Below are 22,377 nucleotides of genomic sequence, written 5' to 3'. Positions count from 1 at the left end.
CTTTCCTATTAAAAACACTTCCCTCCTGGACCTTATTTAACCCTTTAATATATTTAAATGTTTCGATCATGTCCCCCCTTTTCCTTCTGTCCTCCAGACTATACAGATTGAGTTCATTAAGTCTTTCCTGATACGTTTTATGCTTAAGACCTTCCACCATTCTTGTAGCCCGTCTTTGGACCCGTTCAATTTTGTCAATATCTTTTTGTAGGTGAGGTCTCCAGAACTGAACACAGTATTCCAAATGTGGTCTCACCAGCATTCTATATAGCGGGATCATAATCTCCCTCTTCCTGCTTGTTATACCTCTAGCTATGCAGCCAAGCATCCTACTTGCTTTCCCTACCGCCTGACTGCACTGTTCACCCATTTTGAGACTGTCAGAAATCACTACCCCTAAATCCTTTTCTTTTGAAGTATTTGCCAACACTGAACTGCCAATACAATACTCAGATTGAGGATTCCTTTTCCCCAAGTGCATTATTTTACATTTGGAAACATTAAACTGCAGTTTCCATTGCTTAGACCATTTATCTAGTAAAGCTAAATCATTTACCATATTACAGACGCCTCCAGGAATATCAACCCTATTGCACACTTTAGAGTCATCGGCAAATAGGCAAACCTTCCCTACCAAACCTTTCCCTATGTCACTCACAAATATATTAAAAAGAATAGGACCCAGAACAGATCCTTGTGGCACACCGCTTGTAACCTGACTCTGCTCAGAATACTCGCCATTAACAATAACTCTCTGATGTCTACGCTTCAGCCAGCTGCAAATCCATTGAACTATCCAGGGATTAAGTCCAATCTTCACTAATTTATCTATCAGCTTTTTATGTGGAACCGTATCAAAGGCTTTGCTGAAGTCCAGATAGGCAATATCCACGGCACCACCTTCATCCAACACCTTTGTGACATAGTCAAAGAAATCAATGAGATTAGTCTGACATGATTTGCCTTCAGTAAAGCCATGCTGATTTGGGTCTAATAAGTTATTGTTTTTTAGGTGCTGATTTATCCTCTTTTTGAGTAGAGTCTCCATCATTTTAACTACAACTGATGTCAAGCTAACTGGCCTGTAGTTACCAGCTTCTTCTCTACTGCCCTTCTTGTGAATAGGCACAACACTGGCCATTCTCCAATCCTCGGGAACTTCTCCTGTTAACAAGGATTGGTTAAACAAATCAGTCAGGGGGGTAGCAATGACAGATCTGAGTTCTTTAAGAACTCTGGGGTGGATGCCATCTGGACCCATTGCCTTATTTATCTTTAATCGTTCAAGTTCTTCTAAGACATCGGCTTCTAAGATCACTGGAGCTGAATCCGTACAGCTGGAAGCAATGCTACATCCCTCTATAGTATTATTTTGTAAGGTGTCTTTTGAGAAAACTGAACAGAAGTAGCTATTGAAATGGTCAGCGATCTCCTTATTCCCATTAATGCATGTATTATTCCCGGTACTAAGCTTCGTGATGCCGCAGTTTTTCTTCTTCTTATCATTAATATATCTGAAGAAGGTTTTATCCCCCTTCTTTACAGATTTGGCAATTTCTTCCTCTTTTGAGGCTTTAGCAGCATATATTATCTGTTTCGCCTCCTTCTGTCTCATTTTATATACCTCCCTATCAGCTATACTTCCAGACTCTTTATACCTCCTATAGGCAGCCTTTTTTTCATTGACTATAGCCCTTACATCATTGCTAAACCATAGCGGTTTCTTCTTCCTTTTACCTTTAGTTATTTGTCTTACATACAGTCCAGTGGCTTTTAAGATGGCCTTTTTTAATACAGTCCACTGGATGCTCGCTCCTGCCATTTTATCCCTCCCCTTTAATTCATTATCTAAATATTCTCCCATTGCATTAAAATTTGTTTTTCTGAAATCCAATACTTTGGTTGCAGTATAGGATTGCTCACAATCAGTTTTTACATCAAACCACAAACATAGATGGTCACTGCAACCTAAATTTTCTCCCACCTTGACATCTGAAACCCAATTCCCATTCGTAAAAACTAAATCTAGAATATTCTCCCCTCTAGTTGGTGTCTTAACCAGCTGTGCCAGAGCTGCTCCTGTAAAGGCCTCTACTATATTCTTACTTTTGCATGTAAGGGCACTGGGGATATTCCAGTCAACATCAGGCATGTTGAAATCACCCATAACCACAATATCTCCCTTTACTGCCATTTGGGTAATTTCATCCACCATCTTGTTGTCATATTCCTCGGATTGCCCTGGAGGCCTATAGATCACCCCAATTCTAATGACAGAACCTTCTTTATTTTGCATGCAAATCCAGAGAGTCTCTAGATCTTGACACGTATTTTGAATTAGTGTTGTTTTTAGACTTTCTTTAATATAAATGGCTACTCCACCTCCCCTTCTCTCTATTCTATCCTTCCTATACAGTGTATATCCTGGTATGGATATTTCCCATTCATTAGAATCCTTAAACCATGTCTCAGTTATGGCAACCAGGTCCAAATTATCTCTAGATATTATGGCCATTAATTCACAGAGCTTGTTGCTCAAGCTTCGAGCATTTGTGCACATTACCCGAAGAACATTATTTTCGTTATTAGTTTGCCCCTTATCATCAACAACTACATCTATATTATTTGCAGCTCCCTTTTCATAAGCTTCCAAAAACTGCTTTATCCTCATTGGTCGGGGACAGAAATCACCCACATCAGTTACATCTCTGTCCCCTTTACCTAGTTTAAATGCCTGTCCAAAAAAGTTCTGAATTCCTCACCGAGCACCTGGGTACCTCTGTATGATGGATGCAAACCATCCCTCTTAAACAACTCCCTATTAGACCACCTACTGACATCATGACTTACATAGCCAAAACCTTCAGCTTTACACCACTGCCTTAACCACACATTAAACTCTATGATACACGTTGTTTTATCCTCTTGGCCACAAACCGGTAACACCTCTGAGAAAGTCACTGAATCTGCTATTTTACCCAGCTCCACACTTAGACATTGAAAATCTCTTTTTACTACATTAACATTTCTCTGGGACAAATCATTTGTGCCAAGATGCACCACCACATCAACGTTATTATCTTTACTCACAGTCTTAACAATGTTTGTAATCCGCCTCCTGTCCCTGCTGGCAGTGGCCCCTGGGAGACACCTCAGCACCTTAACCACATCCTTGCTCTGTCCCAAATCAACACCTCTAACGGTCGAATCACCCACAAGAAAATGTGTCCTCTTTTTATTTCTACTAACTGTACTTGATGGTTTGGTGACATTTACGACAACTTCCCCTTTGAACATCCCCTCATTCTCTGCCTGAGGGACCTTGCTAATATCTCCAACATCCTTACTATTTAAATCCGCAAGAACACTATAGGAATTTGATACAGAGAGACCAAAATTGCTATGTTTTTGCTCAACTGCACGCAATCTTCCTGAACCGACCGTTGTCCACACAGCCCTCCTCCTCGGGGGGCGCTGTGGAAGTGGAGGCTGGACACATGGCTGCATTACAACACAGTTTAGAAAAGTTAAGGATTTAGCTTCTATAACATTTAATCAAACAAAATAGGTGTTTTAACTTACCTTATATACTTCACTAAATCCTCCTCTGCCTAGAAGATGTAACAACAAATACCTATCATTTAGTGTTGGGTGGTCTTTAAACCTAATGGGGAGAGAGCAGAAGATTTTATCCATATAATGGTTAGAACATAAGCAAATCATCCCAAAAAAGGTTAGTGATTTGACAAATGGAAGTTCTCTGCCTGTAATATGTAGAAAGGTTTGAGTATGCAACTGAATTGGCAATCTATTTCACAGGCAAGGCTAGATTTGTTGAAACACAGCTAAACTTTCTCTGAGTCTTGCACTACCCACCACAAACGCATTTTTGTCTGTTTTCTTTTATCTTTAGGTTTTCTTTTTACATTATACTACTCAAAGTAGCTAGGTGTTAGATTATATTCACTTAATAAATATTAATTCTAAACAAAGTTAATTCCAAGCAAACATTTCTAGTGTATTTTAACAAGCTAGTCATTGTTTACAAGGTTGTAATTTGCTTCTCTCTTATGGCCAATACTCACTGTGAATTATCTTCATTATGTATCCTTTTCAATTCCCTGATATGCAAATTTCTAACCCGTTCTAATCGCTCTAATTCTGCTTGAATCTCAGCTTCTTCCTGCACAAAGAGGAAGATCACTTTACTGTACTGTAAACTGCTGTACTGAGGATTTTAAACCAAATTTGCCTAGTAAGGATATCTGCAGAATGGCTTTCCTTTACACAGTATTCCCCTATGACAGGGAAAGATGTCATGACATGTAAAAGGTAAATGAAAGACAATAAGAAAATATCTAAACATTGGACTTGACAGTGGCCTGCAAAGTACTGGCTAACATATCCTACGATATACTAATCATCTATAGACAAAATTATTGTGAACCAAAATTGTCTGGCTTAAAACGTGTTTGAACTGTTTAGATGACAGGAAGTTTTAGGAAGGAGATATTGAATTTTGCATAGTTCTTGCCTTACTGAGTTATTCTGACTTGCTCTTTTGTTTCCTTACCAAAGTTTGGAGAGATCCTTTCACTAATACTCACTTGCCTCTTTATCATTTGCTGCAATGTTGCAAAGAATAGCATGTTATATTGTGTAAACTTGCAAAAAAAAAAGAAATGAGAAAGCATTTCTGGTAATAAGTTTCTTGTTCCGATAATATAAATGGGAGGGGGAATGAATTTGTTCTCTTTCTTCTTTTTCCATTTTCTTTTGTAGAAGATTTCACTCTAATTTTTCTTAGATGAATTTATCACATAACACACTTTCTACAAGATAATTATAAAAATGTAGCTCAAAAATTCAATAACTCAATTTTCTAAGATATGCTGACTGTATTTTGAAAGGTAAAAAACAGCTATCAAGATTAATAATAACTGATAGCCCATTTTACTCTTAGTTTTGAATGGAGATTGATCAAACCTATTTAAATAATTCATTTTCTTAAAAAGTACTTTTACTTGTATTAAAATTTCCTGTATTTAGTTTTAATGGATGAGCTCAAGTACTAATACAATGGTACCTCTACCTAAGCATGCCTCTACTTACTAACTTTTCTGGATAAGAACCAGGTGTTCAAGATTTTTTTGCCTCTTCTTAAGAACCATTTTCCACTTACAAACCCAAAGCAGGTCTGGAAAAGGCAGGGAGAAGCCTCTGGGAGGCTTCTCGGGGAATCTCCTGGGAGGAAACAAGGCCGGAAAAGGTGGGGAGAAGCCTCCATGAGGGCTCTCTAGGAATCTGCTATGAGGAAACAGGGCCTCCATCCTCCCTGTGGTTTCCCCAATCACACATATTATTTGCTTTTACATTGATTCCTATGGGAAAAATGGCTTCTTCTTACAAACTTGTCTACTTAAGAACCTGGTCATGGAATGAATTAAGTTCATAAGTAGAGGTACCACTGTATTGTGAGAGATTTTTGTCTGCATAACATATTTACCTGTATTTACCATCTATTTAAAAATCCCAGACACTTTACTACAACAAAGTAGAATTATTTAGGAGCTTAGTCTTTTGTGAACAGAATACAAACAGCACAGTGTTATTACATTATAAAATTATCAAGAGTAGCAGAAAATCTTTTGCTTCCTGATACTGGACTAAAACTGTAACACAGTTTTCTTTCTTCTTTCATTACTATGATAAGCAGCTGGTTTATTTATTATTTTAAATAATTAATAATATTTAATAATATTTAAATTATTTTAAAATGGTTCTTCAATGACAGAAGGTTCTAAAAATAGAGAATAAATAATGGCAAACAATTCTCCTTAAAAAGTTAGAACATTTAATCAACGGAACAACTTACTTCAGAAGTTGAGGTTGCTCCAACATTGGAGATTTTTAAGAATAAAGTGAATAACCATTTGCCTGAAATGGCAAACGGTTTCCTGCTTGAACAGGGAGCTAGACTAGAAGACCTCTAAGTCCCTTTCAACTTTGTAATCTGTTAAAAATGCCCATCATAGTTAATTTTATTTAGCAATGCATTTTATTTATTGCTTTAGAATTAAACTTTGGTTCATGTAAGTATGCAGCAAGAGCTAAGAATCTGCCAATATTCCTTATAAATTTACCTTATTCATTAAATAATCTTCTAAATTTCTTCATATTGTGCTAAAATACATTCACAAATATGTAAAATATTTCCTTTTTTTAAAAAAACAACACCACTTGTAAAGAGCTAGAATTTCTGATGTTTAGAAACAGATAGCTATAAAGTTTGAGACAAAGAATTTCACAGAAAGATGTACACTTACAGAGAATAAGCAAACATAAATCAGTAAAGAAACAAATAACAAAGAACTAGAACAACTACGAAGTCAAAAACATAATTTAATGCATGCTTGAAGTTTTAACATCTTTTTACCTTTTTAAGGTGACCTAGTCGGAGTTTAAATATTTCCTCTTGTTCATGATATTCCGCTAGTGTTAACCTGTACATGTATAAAATAAGTGCTTTAAAAATTAGAAATGCCTTGTATCAAGAAAGGTGATCTATACGGATGAAAATATCCGGATGTCATAGGCAATCTTGAGTCCACTAAAACTCAGCAACAAAATCTATTTTTGATTGTTATAGTACAAAATCATTACATTCACAAAGAATAATAAATTAGCCCCATCAATTCAATTAATTAGCTGAAAAGAGTCCAGTCACTATTTGTTCCAAATATGATTAGCTTTTGGATATTAGGCCTGGGCCTGCCATTCAAATCTCAAATATGGCCCTCAGTCTACCAAAACCAGTATAATTGTGGAGAGAAACTTCATCACAAAAACAGAATTTGAGGAGGCCCACTTGGGTAAAGTCTAGGAAATTCCTTCCATTTCATAGCCCCAGAAAGGATTCTTAAAAGTTTGTGCCACCTACGTCTCATTTTCTGCTCCATTAGTTTTGTTTTTCCGTTGTTTTTGCTCATTGGTAGATGGAGGAGCCTGGCCCATGGCAGGTGGTTTTCGTTTTGCTAACATTTTCCGTTGCCTTTCTATTTCTTCCCTTTGCGAATTTATCCTTTCTTGCTGCCTAAATAAAAGTAGAACATGGACATTATTAGAGAACATAAAACAATATACTGTATGCCAATATATGCTTGGTCTTCTATATCCTTTGCTAGGCACACCTGAACAGCAGTGAAAGGCTACCAAAATTTTTACTTAGGCAGGATGCCCTGCATTTTCTTTCAACACCTTTCAGTGCAATTGGGTGCTCTGGGGTGGAGCTCCATTTTCACTACCCCACTGCGCCCCGCCCCCACCCCATTCAGGCAGCAGCCCATCCCTGCCAAACAGTATATTTCTGGTATTCTGTCAATCCTCAGAACACTAAATATTTTAAAGCTTGGGCTTTGGAAATGTAGCTGAATATTATCAAGCAACAGATTGAACGGTAAATCCAGTTTCTAAAAAATAAGGACCTTGGTTTAAAAGTAAAAAGTGTTTATAGTTTGTAGACAGTTTTCAAATAAAGAGGCTAATTTATTTATTTATTTGATTTTTATCTCACCCTTCTCCTTAGACTCAGGGCGGCTTACAAAATGTTAGCAATAGCACTTTTTAACAGAGCCAGCATATTGCCCCCACAATTCGGGTCCTCATTTTTAGGGATCAGGACAACTGCTTTAATTTCCCTTGTGGGGGAAAAATATTTTTAGTCCTATCAGTTGTTGAGTTCAGACAGATATATGTACCTTTCTATTTTTTTTCTATCTTGCGCACCACATATTTTATGCATGATTATTATCTATTAGCCTAGTAGTTACTTTTTCCTTTAGAGATAAGGTATTTGAGGAATAAAGAAAAAAACACAATTTGACAGCCCAACAAATTATTTGCTTATCATAAACTAGAGGAGTTCTGCAAAGAGGAATGGAGGAGGGGGATGAAAAATTAAATCCCAAAAAATTTAACTGAATATAGCAAATATTTGGAAGCTATTATATTTTTTTTTACCAAAGATGGTGTTACAAAGTACCATATTTTTTGCACTATAAGTCACTCTAGACCATAAGACGCACTTAGCGTTTGGGGAGGAAAACAAGGGAAAAAAATCTGCCTCTGCCTCTCAGCAATTTCCTTCCTTGCAACAAACAGCAAGCAGTTTGGTCAGCTTCAGCACAGCCTGATTTAGCACAAGCAGCTGATTGGTGTTGGATCAGTCTCCTGGAATACTGTTGATCAATTGTTGCAGGCTGTGGGGATCGCTGCCTAACCATTGCCGCCTCTACGTGCCCTATTTTCGGTGTCCACACGCCTCATTTTCAGATTCCGCGCACCCCATTTCAGCCACTTCAGGTCCCGTTTTCGGCCTGTACTAGGTGATGGGGATCGGTACGGTTGCCTATCGCCACTGCCACCACTGAGCAATGATAGATGGCAATCTCTGTCACCTGGAACAGGGTGAAAACAGGATGTGTGGAGGCTGAAAATTGAGGTGGTGGCAGCAATCTCTGCAGCTTGGAACAGCTAATTGGTGGTATTCTGGATGCCAATCCAATTGCCAATCAGCTGCTTATGCTAAATCCCACTATGCTGAAGTTGACCAGGCTGTTTGCTAATTGGGGGCTAGTGGGTGGTTGGGGCTTCAGCAACATTCACTCTATAAGACACACAGATATTTCCACCCACTTTTTTTGGGGGGGGGGGAGTGTATCTTAAAGATTGAAAACTATGATCTGGAAGATTAACTGGAAAAGTGTCTAACTTTTTGCAGCTGCTTTGTTTTCATATTTAAAATCTTTAATAACTATACACAGATAGGTTAGCATGTGCAAATGCAAATTTGTAGAAAGGGATTTATATTTATGATGCAGATGTCTTATCAGAAACTTATTTGTCAAGTTTCTAGTCTTACAATGGTCAGGATTCCTACATTTTTGCACCCAACTCCTAAATAAATCTGGATTTAGTCATATAAGCCCAATCATCTAATGTCCATTGTCTCATGTTTACTATAGATTGCAATGTTTGAGAAAAAAAATGTTTCCTCTAGTCTGCCTAACAACAAAGCAATCTCTGCATACAATTGCACCTTTATATAAATGCACCAAAATAAGGCCTGGATTTTGCAGCTACAGAATTAAAGCTCTTTAAACATTATTTTCTCATATTTCAGATACATATAAGTTGTAATCATTAATTATTATGCTAACAGATGTAATTAAAATTTAATCCACATATTTTATGTTATTTCAAAAAGTGATAGCATTCAAAGGCATATAGCAAACAGTAGTGAAATTTATGTCAGTGATATGAATAAGGCTTGTTATCCTGTTTCCCTGAAAATACGACCCATCCTGAAAATAAACCCTAGCCTGATTTTTTGGGGACGGGCCTAATATATGCCCTATCCCGAAAATAAGCCCTAGTGAAGGGGGTAGGCGTGGCCAGCAAAGGAAGCAGTCCTTCCCTTTCCCGGTCACCTCATGGCTGCTTGGTCACTTAATGGGGGCCTGCAGATCAGCTGAGCCAGTGAAGGATGGGAGCTGCCTCTTTTTCCTTCTCTTCAAAAGCAGCCTGTCCCTTTCAAGTGATCAAATGTTGCTTGAGTAAAAGATGCACATCCCATGATTGCAAAACTTAAACTTGGAATGGAATTTTTGACCAACAGCAGGAAAATCCTCCTCCCTATTTTTCTGCAATTAGCAAAAAAGGCTCCATTCTGAGCTTTCTGCGTTGGTCAAATAGAAACCCATTTTACTGAAGTTAAGGCACTGATAAAGGTATGGTATAGGCTTGTTCAACTCTGGAACTGCCAATTTTAGTTGTTCTTTTTCTGGCACTACTATTTTCCTAATTATATATGATAGGCGAGCATTACTTACTAGCATCAGAAGCATTCTTGTACAGGCAGTTCTCAACTTACAACAACAACAACAATAATAATAATACTTTATTAGATTTGTATGCCTCCCCTCTCCGAGGACTCGGACAGTTCATTTAGTGATTGTTCAAAGTTACAATGGCACAGAAAAAGTGACATGACCACTGCAGCATCCCCATGGTCATGTGATTTACATTTGGATGATTGACAACTGACTCACATTTAGGATGGCTGTGGTGTTCCAGAATCATGTGACCCTTTTTGTAATCTTCTCCCAAGCAATGTCAATAGGGAAGCCAAATTCACTTAACAACCCTGTTTTATTAATTTAACAATTGCAATGATTCACTTAACAAATGTGGCACAAAAAGTCATAAAATGATGCAAAACTCACTGAACAAATTTCTCACTTAACAACATAAATTTTATGCTTGTGTGGTCATAAATTGAGGACTACCAGTACTATATTTGCAAGATTGTTGTTGCATTTACTGTTTTATAAATATTATGAAGTTATTTTTGTTTCAGTAAATAGTACATCTCCTTTCTTGATTTCATGCAAACTTTTATTTAAAAGAGAACAGTAGTCACAAATATTGTAACAAATACTATGTATGGATTAATATATATAAAAAACACAAGTAAATCACCAGTAATTTTTTCTGCTTCTGGAGAAAGCAGAACAATAGAAAATACATACTTGATTAAATTTTGGAAAGCATAGCCATCTGTCCATTGTTCTGTGTAAGAGGCTCCATGCCGGACTGTAGCAAAGTGACCTAAACGCAACCGATCTTGCATACTCTTATCTCGACAAGCCATCTTTTCCTGTTTTGACTGTAAAGGAAAAAGTATGTATGCTTTGCAAAGTATCCCTATTTACTTATTTAAATACTTTGTAAGTCATCCATCTTAAGAATGCAAGTCTGCAATTTACAACACTGCAATGCTATTCAATGAAAACCAATATCAAAATGAACAAAACAAAGTTGATTCCCAAAGGTCTGGTAGTTTTAGATTTCTATGTAAAAGACATACAGATACAACTTGCTTACCAATCACTTGATAGAATTATGGAGGATCTGAAAAAGGAGGCCCATGACTTGTCCTTGAAGCCACTAGTCATTGCAGCATTCACAAGATTATGTGATCATGATTTGGCCACTAAACAATTAGTATTGAGTGTTGTTTACAACAGTCATAGTGCTAATTGTTACACACCTATTTAATCATTAAATATTCATCACCAATTCTATCTTCTCTCGTTTTATTATTTTTTATTTTTTCAACATTCTAATGTTTTTATTGATACTAGTTGACTCTAAACTTTTGATGAACTAACTATGTGGTACAGTGGTGCCTCTGTTTAACAATGCATCTATTTAAGAACTTTTCTAGATAAGAACCGGGTGTTCAATAATTTTTTGCCTCTACTTGAGAATCATTTTCTACTTAAGAACCTGAGCCCAGAAAAATTTCCCAGGAAATTTGAGAGTGGCACGAAGGCCCGGCCAGTTTCCTGCCATTCCCCCTTTAATCCCAGCCATCTGGGATTGGTGCTTTTGGTGGCGCTTAAGGAGGCTTTGGCCGTCCAGAGCGAATAAAGCATTTTCCTTTCTCTGGGCACTTGGACAGGGAATAAACCTCTGCCAGCGCTCAGAGAAAAGAAATGCTCCCTTCGCTCTGGGCAGGCAAGGAGTCACCACAGCGGAGGAAAGATGCCAGCTACAAAGTGAGCGAGCGAGGGAAGGAAGAGGCAGCAGGTAGCAGCAGCAGCAGCCAGTGTATGGGAGGCAGCCTCGCGCTAGGTGTATGGGAGGCAGCCTCACGCCAGGTGTATGGAGGCGCATGCTCCTCCTCGCCGCCTCAGAGTCCCTCTTTTTTTTTTAAGCCTTAAAGTTTTGGATTTTTTTGATTCCCCTCACCTCACCTTCTCCCTTTAGCAGCAACTCTCCTCCTTTTCTCCCTCCTCTTTCTCTCATTTTATTTCTTTCCTAATGGGTTTGCACGCATTATTTGCTTTTACATTGATTCCTATGGGAAAAATTGCTTCTACTTAAGAACGATTCTACTTAAGAACCTGGACACGGAACAAATTAAGTTCTTAAGTAGAGGTACCACCACTTACTACTACTACTACTACTACAATTATTATCTGAAACAAATAAATTACCTAATTATGCAGGTTATGGAGATACAACTTCAAAACAAGTTGTGCTGGTTGTAACTCACCTTTTCTACAAGTAGCTTCTTGCTCATTGTTACACACCTATTTAACCGTTCTTTGTATTTCTCAAGCATTTTCTGGTGTTCATCTATCTGTCGTCTTAAGTCACAATTTGCCTGAAAATAAAATATCAAGCAGGTGAACAAAACAAAAACTATCACAGCTATCTAATGCAACAAAAGGATTCTCATGCACACAATAAATTTGGATTTACCATTTACTTCAATAGTTTGAAACTCAAAGAGGGGAATTCTCCTACAGCAAGTCCAGTTTGGACCAAAAGATCTATTTTGTCACTGCCTCTCCAGGTGGAGGAACCCTCTTAGCTCCTCCTGGACTGGAGAATCAAGGTAGTTTCTCAACTCAGCATTATTATTTCTTTTAGAAATCAGAAGACTTACATTTAGAAATCATTATTAGCAACACTGGAGAAACAATAAAAAAACAACAGTTTCCAGATCAGTTAGGAATGCTTTCTTTGCCATTTATCTTTCATAGTAATAGCATTAACTGCTTGATTGTTTTAAGACTGAAACATTAAAGTTGAAAAAATAAATATATAACACCCCTCCCAATTTTGAAAGTTGATTCGAGAATAAATGGGTTTTGTAAAGTTCAGAGAACAAATTTAGATGTTCTAGAGACAACCTGTAATCTGTTGGATCATTTCAGAGATATTTCCTTATGTCTAACAGAGAAACATAATAACCAAGAGGGAGAAAGCAATGAGAACAACTTCCAACTTCCTGCCAACTTGTCTGCAGCTGATCACCTTCTGACAGCCAATGATAGGGCTAGTATGCATGGGAATGCTATCCAGCCTTCAGACTACCTGATTTCTAATAGTCAGAGATCAAAAATGTTATTGCCCTATGAGATACTGTCTTGCCCAAACTGAATAGATAGAGACACAAATGTTTTATAATGCATAGAAATCCCAATTTTCTCATTTTCTTCAGCATAATAGACAGCATTTTATATCTTAGGAATCTATTAGAACAGGGGACCAAAGAGATGCCTACCAGGGATCAATATTCCTTTTTTATTGTACTTTGTAAAAAGTAGACAAATGTTGCTGAATTTAATGTATCAATTTTATATAGTTTGAAAAAAATATGAACTACAAAAGTTAATGTTGATTTCACATATCACTTTTGACAGGAAGATTATCACAAAAGACAGCTATTCTTCTAAGAGAATAAATGTTACTTTTGGTGGAAGATAGGCCACAATTAAGCACTGCAGGCTATGAGTTTGACAGCCCTGCGCTAGAACAATAAAGATCAGGCAGAAATTTAATGTGAGGAAATTGTGTCTAGGGAAAGGCATTAGGAAGACTATCCCACATAACAATTACCTCAAACCTAAAAGAGAAGAAAATAAGTACTTCCTAAAATAATATTTTCTGCAACTAATATTGTCTCACCTGATAATAACTGAGATATTGGGTAAATGATTAGATCTTGAGACAGAAGATCATTTCGCCAAATTTATTGATCTCTTTTTTTTACCAAATCCTGTATGTTGGTAAATCAAGCCTATTTATGCCAACAGGTTGCTATAAAGATCATACATGCTTTGTTGTCCAAAAAGTCAAAGTGGAAAGTCACAAACACAAAAAGTGTAAAGACATAAGACTGGTAACATCAAAATGTTTCCATTCCAGCTAGTTCAGTTTGCTATATTGGAACCTTGACATGTATGTTAATCTTTTGATGTATCTCCTGGTTCCAAAAAGGTTTAACATGGGCTGTTCAAACTGATATATAGAAAGGCTTATTTGCTATTTGAATTCTTAAGCAAATAGATGCTTGATGGACCAACAATCTATTGGTGTTAAGACATTAAGAAAAAAAGTCTAAGATCTCTTGATTCATTTTAATGACTTTTGTCCCCCTTTCTATTCAGAATATGTAAAACTAAACTGGGTCTATTGACAACTCTCAAATACTACAGAACTGTGAAGAAACTAGAGAGATCCCCTGCAATTTTGCAATCATCCCCATGATTTTTCAAGTAGGCAAAGGATTTTTGAAAAAAGGTTATTTATGTTCTGAGTGGACTTCACTTCAATCATGACCCTAATGATCTGAATTTTTCCACAGGTACAATATATAAACTGACCAGGACAAAATATAAGCTTACTGTATTTTTCGGTGTATAAGACACACATTTTTCCTCCCTAAAAGAGGATGATAATTAGGGTGTGTCTTATACTCTGAATATAGCTTTTTTTCAGCCCTAACTAGCTGCTAATGATCTTCTCAGCTCTTACCTTGCAGGTTCTTTCATTATTTCTCTCTGCGAAGAATGTTTTCCAAGCCCTAAGTTTTGCAGGCTTTTTTTCATTACTCTAACTTGCTCTGAGTAAGTTTCTTTCCAGCCCCTACCAGGTGCTAACAATGTTCCTAGCTTTTACCAGCTTGTAAGCTATTTCACTGTTACTCTCTGCCAAGAATGTATTCCAAACCTGTCTTTGTAGGGTTTTTTTCCATTGCTTTACTTGTTCCAGATATTTCTTTACAGCCCCAACTAGGTGCTATTAATATACCCAAGCTCTTTCATTGTTACTCTCTGTGAAGAATATTTTCCAAGCCCTAAGTCTTTGCAGGGTTTTTTTCATTACTCTAACTTGCTCTGAGTAAGCTTCTTTCCAGCCCTAACCAGGTGTTAAGAATGTTCCCAGCCCTTACCCACTTGCAAGCTCTTTCATTGTTACGCTCTCAGAATAAAATTCATTTAAGCCCATAACCATGGGATAAAATAATGTGCTGAAGCTGACCAGACTAAGGATGCTAGCTAGATGAATATCTGGTAAGCAGATTCTTTCCCCTATTTTCCTCCCCAAAAACTAAGGTGGGTCTTATATTCCATTGAGTCTCATACTCAGAAAAATACGATATTCAATATTTTTTATTTATATCTGTCTTGTCCTTGGTACAGTTGTTTTTATTGTACAAATTTTATCCGTGTCAAGTGGGTAAAATTTATACAATGGCAAAGTGGCCAAAAGTTACTGAATGGCTTTATGAATTTTAATTTGAAAATATTTGAGCTATTTTTTGGATTATGGAATTAAGCAAAATTGTTATAAAGTTGCTAATAGAATTTTAGAGAGAAGCCATGAAAATATTTTCTTGATTCAATTCTCTGAACTAAACTTAGCAACTAAACAGCTATATAAGCACTACAAGCTATTGTTCAATTGTTCATTGGCTGACTGGCATCATACCCAGGAAGAAATTTAGATTGTTGGATATTTTTTATGTCTATGCTTTATTTCTCCTAGATAAAAATACCTAGATTTTAATGCTTTCTGAATTTGTTAGAGGTTATAAGAGGAATAAACACTTTACACCATAAAGGAAAGAAAAAAGCAAATAATATTTTTGTGGATTTAATGATTGAGGTCATTCTGCTTTTAAAATATCCACAGAGGTTTCTGGGAAAGAAATCCAAGGAACTTGAGTGGTGTATAGGAATCTGGAGATCTGAAATTTCACACCTTTTCCTAGTCTTTGGCAACTCTAGTATAATAATACTGTATGAGAAAAATGTTAGGAAAAATAATAAGAGGAGAGAATTCCATTTCTTCTTCAGAAATCTTTATTAGTTTCCTTCAGAAATGGATGATTCCACCTCTCTTTCTAAGCTAACCAATATTTCAAATAAATAATTTTTGCATGCTATATAATCCAATTCCCTCCTGTCCTATAATGGGAACAAGGATTGAGAAAACAATCATGCAGGCTACCATTGGCACTATGTTGATTTCTACTCTTAAGGCTATAGTTAACCATATGGAATATTCCTTGTTAAAAGACAATTTTCTCTCAAAAACTTGAGAAATTCTTGAGAGTAGTCCTAAATTGGTAATTCAAAACTCAGTAAAGAGACTATTCTTAAGTTTCTCCAGTAGGGAGCATGTGCATATTGGGGTGAGGGAGAAGAATATAGGAAATATGAAAATTAAGGAAAGAAATTATTTGCAAAGAAAAAACCCAACAACCAGATCTGAATTCTCTAATTAGTTCCAAACTATTCCAATCACTTAGTTACTGAACTTGATAGATATGAGAATTTTCCCACAGAAAGGCAGTTGAAAAACTGATTTTTTTTCCTGCCAGCTCTCTATGGTATCTAGGCATATACAGAAGATAATAACAAAATTTCAGATTGCTCAACTATTTGGAACACATAGAATTACTGTTTCATCAAAATTAATTGTTCAATTGTAAGAAACTTATATATTAGGGTTTGATTGTGTTTAAGGAAAATGCTTTGCATGTTAAAACTAATTACAAAAGAGTTGTCAGAACACAATCCATTTAATGATTTTATTTTATTTTTTTAATCAAGTAGCACAAATTATTTTAGTATTTTTTGATGAAGTAAATTACATGACTACCCTTCTAGACATTTTCATAGGACTTTCAAATTAAAAAATAGTTTGCAGAGTAAGTGTAAAAAGGAGCAAGAATGTTTGAGTGTTAAGATTGTAAAGCTCTTGAATTAATCTAGAGATACATATTTATCAAGAGAGAATACAATTTCCTTCTTAGTAAGGACTTTGCAAGTAACTGTAAGTCCTCAAATCAATGTTACCACTTAGCAATTGCCTAGATTTTCTTCATGACAGCCTATTTCCATTTATATAACTAGTAAAATATAACCTTTTACCTATATTTATATTATATAGATTCTATGGCTTGAAATTTGAATATAGGATATAGAATTACAACTACTTACCCTTAATAAATCATCTATTCTGCCTTCTTTTTTCTCCAGATCAGAGTTCTTACTGTTTTCTAATGCAGATAATTTCTCCATTGTAAGATCAGACTTGGGAGGGGAAAAAAAAAGTTCTTAAAAATGATTTTCTATGCAGCTCTGCTCCAATTACTGAATGAATAACAAGGCTGGGAAACAATCTATTTCAAGATTGATAAATAAACCAAGGAAAGAAGTATAACCAGGCCACAATGATCTTGATTTTAAAAATCTGTACACATTTGTGAAATAAAGGGAATTAAATCATTTCCTAGATGATCTAATCCATAAAAGAGGGGTGTTATAGAAGTTTTAAAACCAATGGAACTATGACAGTGTTTACAAATTGCCTATGAACACAGGTCTTCAATTTCCCTATGCATTTTAAATAAGAGCGATTTAGATTTGGATTAGAAAAGGCTCATATTGCATAGGAAAATGCTGCAATAAAAGCATCACCATCTTGAAGTTTAAGATTACTTCCTCATTCAGCAAAAACCTATTATAGATTCATAATATTTTATTTATAACATTTCTATACTGCCCCATCACACTTATATGGTTTTGGAAAATTTATAAATAAAATGGTAGCCCTTGAAAACTTGGCAAGCCGATAAAATTTTGAGACCTGATTACTGTGATCTACATTGGAAGTCCTACAGGTAGCAGTATGCATAGCATATCTACCGGCGGGTTATAGTACAGTAGTACCTCTACTTACAAACTTAATTTGTTCCGTGACCGGGTTCTTAAGTAGAAAAGTTTGTAAGAAGCAATTTTCTCATAGGAATCAATGCAAATAATGTGTGCGATTGGGGAAACCACAGGAAGAGTGGAGGCCCTGTTTCCTCCCAGGAGATTCCTAGAGAGGCCCCATAGAGGCTTCTGCCCGCCTTTTCCAGCCCTGTTTCCTCCCAGGAGATTCCTAGAGAGGCTCCACGTAGGCTACTCCCTCCCTTTTCTGGCCCTGTTTCCTCCCAGGAGATTCCTAGAGAGGCCCCATGGAGGCTTCTCCCTGCCTTTTCCGGTTACAGTTTTGAAAGCTCGGGTTTGTAAGTGGAAAATGATTCTTGAGGCAAAAAAATCTGGAACACTAGGTTCTTATCTAGAAAAGTTCGTAAGTAGAGGCGTTCTTAGGTAGTGGTACCACTGTACTACATGATTATTGTGATAATTTTCTTCAATCTAACTAACCTGTGTAGCTGAACTACATACATTTATTTTTGCATACATGACAATAAGTACCAGCATATAAAGTCCTATTTTTTTCTAGAGAAGTGGCTGAGTTAAGCTCACAATTACTATGTCCCCAAAAAGCAACATTTGTGTTCACTAAAATAATGACAGAGGGATATAATTTAGACATTTGGGATGTGAATACTTCCATTAGCTAGATGTCTCAGATGGAGGAAAAAGGAGAGGAAGAAAAAAGTAATAGATACTGTACTTTAAACAAAAATAGCATAGCATAACATATATAACAAACAAATGAAAGATCTAAAGAAACAAAGCAGAACAAGTTTAATACCTGTTCTAGCCTTGTGAAAAAGCAAAAGCTAAACAATATACTGTATAGGATCCAGGCTTTCACTTATAAAGCAGGTGACTTTTAAATATTATGAAAATAGCAAACTAGGTTGCCTAAAACTGCAAAATGTTCCTTGCATATCCTAAGCTGCATAAGGCTATAATAGGGCTTGAATGAATTGGTATTTAAAGTTATAATTGTAAAGCAATCAACAAAAATGAAAGCAAGAAACTTCCTAAGTGGCATGAATTTGAAAAGAAAAATGTTTCAATATTGTCCTGATCCAGGCGAATGAATCTTAAAAAACTGAGACACTTAAGTTAAACAAAATGTACCATATACACTAAAGAGAGAGAAAAAAATTAGCTCAAATATGAATTGAATATCCATTTTGCAAAGTGGGAAAAAAATACCCAGAACTAACATCACTTTCACCGATAAATCAAAACAAAAGATTATGTTAATTGTTTAAGGAGTAGAAGCTGCTGATTAAAGAACAAGATAGAAGTTGGAAGGTTGAGGCGGGAACAATAGTAAAATTATTCTGGTATTTATTGTCCAATGGAGACTATTTTATTTCAAGGCAGCCTCTAAAGTTAAGATGTTCTTAGATGGAAAGATCATAAATAAGTAAGTTTGATGTTTCTTCTGGATATATTATGTCCTCACATCACAAGTTTTCATTTTTCCCCCAGTAAAATGTAAAAGATTTCTATCTTCCAAAGAGAAACAAGAATATATTTCCATTTATTTCTCAAATGGACATATATTTTATTTTAATCAGATACAACTTTGCACTATGTAATTCATTTGTCTTGTACCTGTGTCTGTTTGTACTGGACGGAAATCTGTTTTTGAGAGCTGCAGGAATGCTCTGTGTTTCCTGAAACTGCAGGTGAAGGACTGCCTTGCTGAGTCTGTAACAAGAGAAGCAGCAACTAAGTTGTAGGTACAATATTTTATAAAACACATTCTTCCTCACTGTTATTTGAAAGAAAAACATTTCAAACTAACTAGTTGTATGTGGTCAACCTTAAGAGGCAGCAGGTGGCATTCTGAAGGGTTTTTTTTCCTAGTTCTGCACCCAAAGATAATTTGATAAGAGAAATACCGGTAAATAATATTTCTTAAACTTCTGTGTAAAGACATGATTCATCCTGGATTATAACTCTTAATCAAAGTTTTTATGCCCACACAAATAACATAAACTGCATTAATTACTGTTTTCACTGAAATGGTTCAAATTATTTTTAGATTTATTATTATTTACTATTTTATTTTTTTAGTCTGACAAGTGCTGGCTTCTTTGACAATGAGTTGAATAACCACCTCTAATTAAAATTGTTCTTGCAGATGAAGGTACATATGCCTATATAACAAGATAGAATTTGAGAAAGTATTGTAGAAAAGAAATAACTGGAGGATTGATGAGAAATAAATATTTTGAGATAAGAAGGTTGGCTTCTAAATTAAATTGAATAGCCCCAAATTAACATTCCATACTTTTATAGAAACAATTTTGATTCATCTCCAAACAACTTGTTTATAATAATGAATTACACCATAGCTTATCATTACTTCCAACATCTAAAATTCCTACAAAATAGGAAGTAATAATTTTAATACATTGGGAAATTTAGCTTTTGAGCTTTTGAAGTACGGTAATATTTCATCATCATGTAAGCATGGAAACTACGCAAATGCAGGAATATGCAGGAAATGAGAGATTAATAATGTAGAAGAAATAAATATATCTGTCAAAAAGTAGATACCTAAATAAAGGATAATTCCAAAATAATTCTATTTTGAGAGGGGTTTTTTGTTATACTGTTATAATAACTGTTATTTTATTATTATACTGCAGGAATCAAGAATCAGAATTTTTAAAAATAGAATCTATAGCAGGACAACTCGCCACAGCCAACTTGCCGCAGGACAACTCACTGCAGGATGAAAGTTACACTGATATCAAAGAAATGGTAGAATAGAAGGGACAGAATGAAAAATGAATGTCAAACATTACAATTATTTATTTATTTTAAATAATATAATTCTTAAATTGCTCCGCAGTGAGTTATTCAGTGGTGAGTTGGTCACAGAGTTGTCCCATTCTGTCTCTTGAGTTTGGTCATTAAGCCTTGCTCACCGAAACAAATGGAAAACAGAGGCTTGTACTCCTCTGCGCCAGCTGCTCGCCCTCCAGCCGCTGTTTTGCCATCATTGTTGATACCAGAGTTGGGGCAGCAGAATGCTCCTCTGGCAGTTCCTTGGCTGCACTGCTGTCTACTACATAAAGTGGCTGCTCCATTCGTCGCTGTATATATTAAAGAAAATCATCAGAAAAAAAAGTTATGTGGAAAGCATTGTAAAACTGAGTCATGCAGAAATTTATTTACAGAGCACTGCATTTATTTGCTCCACTGCCTCTCCTTCCTTAGGATCATTTACTGGACTGAAGCTTTCTCTCGGGACTTGACAAAGATAATATGACAATGAATTTAGATAAAAAATGTTTACACAAGCATCTTCAAATACCATCACCTCATTTTTTTTTCTTATGGCAATAGGCTTAGTAAAGGGCCATATCCTGGACTCTGAGAAAAACAAACATGTGTTTAAATAGAATTTGAGAAAAATCTGACAATGGCATCCTCTGCTTGAGAGGCAGGTATAGGAAATCATTACAAAAAAACTGATAGAAAGCATAAAGCATAGCTACAATATGAAACTTCAAAACTGATCTGTTAACTATGACTATGACCATGCATATACAGGAGTATTTTTGCAAATATATCTGTGTACTATATTCCTGCATGTTGAAACATTTTGCCTAAAACCTGATGATGAATGTTGTTGTTCAATTTATTGATTTGAATAAACTATGAAAACTTTTGCTAGTCATACTTCCAAGATTAATCTTTTTAAGGAAGGCAGAATACATGTCAGAGTTCCAAGTAAGACCCCCAACGAAAGGGTTGAGTTTCCTCAAAGTTCCATTTTATTGGATATGTCAAATTGGCACAACTGGGAAAATCTGAATCTGAAAGTTTCTGGTTTTCCACACCCAAATAAAAGTTCAAGTCCTTGCCCCAGCGCTACATGTCCATCACACTGTCCAATCAATACACTGTCCCAACTGGAGATGCCTCCAAGGCACAGCCCTCCAGGTGCAGGGCAGAGTGACTTTGACTCTGAGAGAAAGGAATGTTATTTTGACCATATCTCCTCATTCACATAATCCTCCATCCCTGTTTCCCACAGCACTCTGTAGCAGGCATGGAGATCCAATGCCCAAGATGGTTTCCAGGCCTGACAATAGATATATTTCATAATAGCAGAGACAGAAGGATAAATCTATCAAGTCAACTTTACAGTCAGTATCTTCCTCTTAATTCCCTTTAACATGGGTTTGTTAGAATTAGATTGTAGTTTTAACAACTTTTACTCACAAAGGGCTATTGTATTATATGACTTAGTTATCTGAAGTAGATCTTAATTAAAATATATTCAGAATTGGATTAGACAGAAAGCTGAGAATTAATATAAAGGACAGGACAGGAAGGCAAAGGGATTCTACTATATAATCCTAGAAGGTCTGCACTCTTTCTATCACATGTATGTATTAATAAATCTATAAATGTGCTCAGAAAATTCTCAGGATACTATTCTATCTTGTAGGACTTACAGGTAAAGGATTAGATAAGGAATGTTGTGGTGAAGATCGTGCTACTGGTGGCACACTTCTCCCAGGGCTTGTTCCTGGACCACTTCCACCAGCAAACTAAAGCAAAGGAGGAAGAAAACAAAAGAAAGAAAATATCAGTTACTTGAGGAATGTTCTGTACAGCAAAATAAACATAGAAGTAGAACCAAATTATGTCGGCAAAGGCAGTAAGAAAATAATCAAGACAAATTGCCTTGAAATCTGAATCATATATTTTCAAGAACCTACTACTGAGGAGT

General features: G+C 36.0%; 1 protein-coding gene across 5 annotated transcripts in view; it reads right to left on the bottom strand.

Annotated features, from left to right (window-relative positions):
- Nucleotides 1-22,377, bottom strand: part of TLK2 (tousled like kinase 2) — a 59,509-nt gene that overhangs the window by 23,831 nt on the left and 13,301 nt on the right. For all 5 annotated transcript variants that reach the window (XM_070727921.1, XM_070727922.1, XM_070727920.1 and 2 more), the window contains exons 6-15: nucleotides 22,100-22,195; nucleotides 20,561-20,728; nucleotides 19,236-19,331; nucleotides 16,866-16,958; nucleotides 12,122-12,232; nucleotides 10,590-10,726; nucleotides 6,941-7,093; nucleotides 6,437-6,503; nucleotides 4,086-4,183; nucleotides 3,583-3,664 (exon numbers count right to left, since the gene is read on the bottom strand). In XM_070727921.1, coding sequence (XP_070584022.1) covers nucleotides 3,583-3,664; nucleotides 4,086-4,183; nucleotides 6,437-6,503; nucleotides 6,941-7,093; nucleotides 10,590-10,726; nucleotides 12,122-12,232; nucleotides 16,866-16,958; nucleotides 19,236-19,331; nucleotides 20,561-20,728; nucleotides 22,100-22,195 — 1,101 coding nt within the window. The remainder of the gene's footprint in view (nucleotides 1-3,582; nucleotides 3,665-4,085; nucleotides 4,184-6,436; nucleotides 6,504-6,940; nucleotides 7,094-10,589; nucleotides 10,727-12,121; nucleotides 12,233-16,865; nucleotides 16,959-19,235; nucleotides 19,332-20,560; nucleotides 20,729-22,099; nucleotides 22,196-22,377) is intronic.

Source organism: Erythrolamprus reginae, chromosome Z (genome assembly GCF_031021105.1).
Source record: "Erythrolamprus reginae isolate rEryReg1 chromosome Z, rEryReg1.hap1, whole genome shotgun sequence".
In the NCBI taxonomy this organism is placed as follows: Eukaryota; Metazoa; Chordata; class Lepidosauria; order Squamata; family Dipsadidae; genus Erythrolamprus; species Erythrolamprus reginae.
This window is presented reverse-complemented; position numbering and strand designations above follow the sequence as displayed.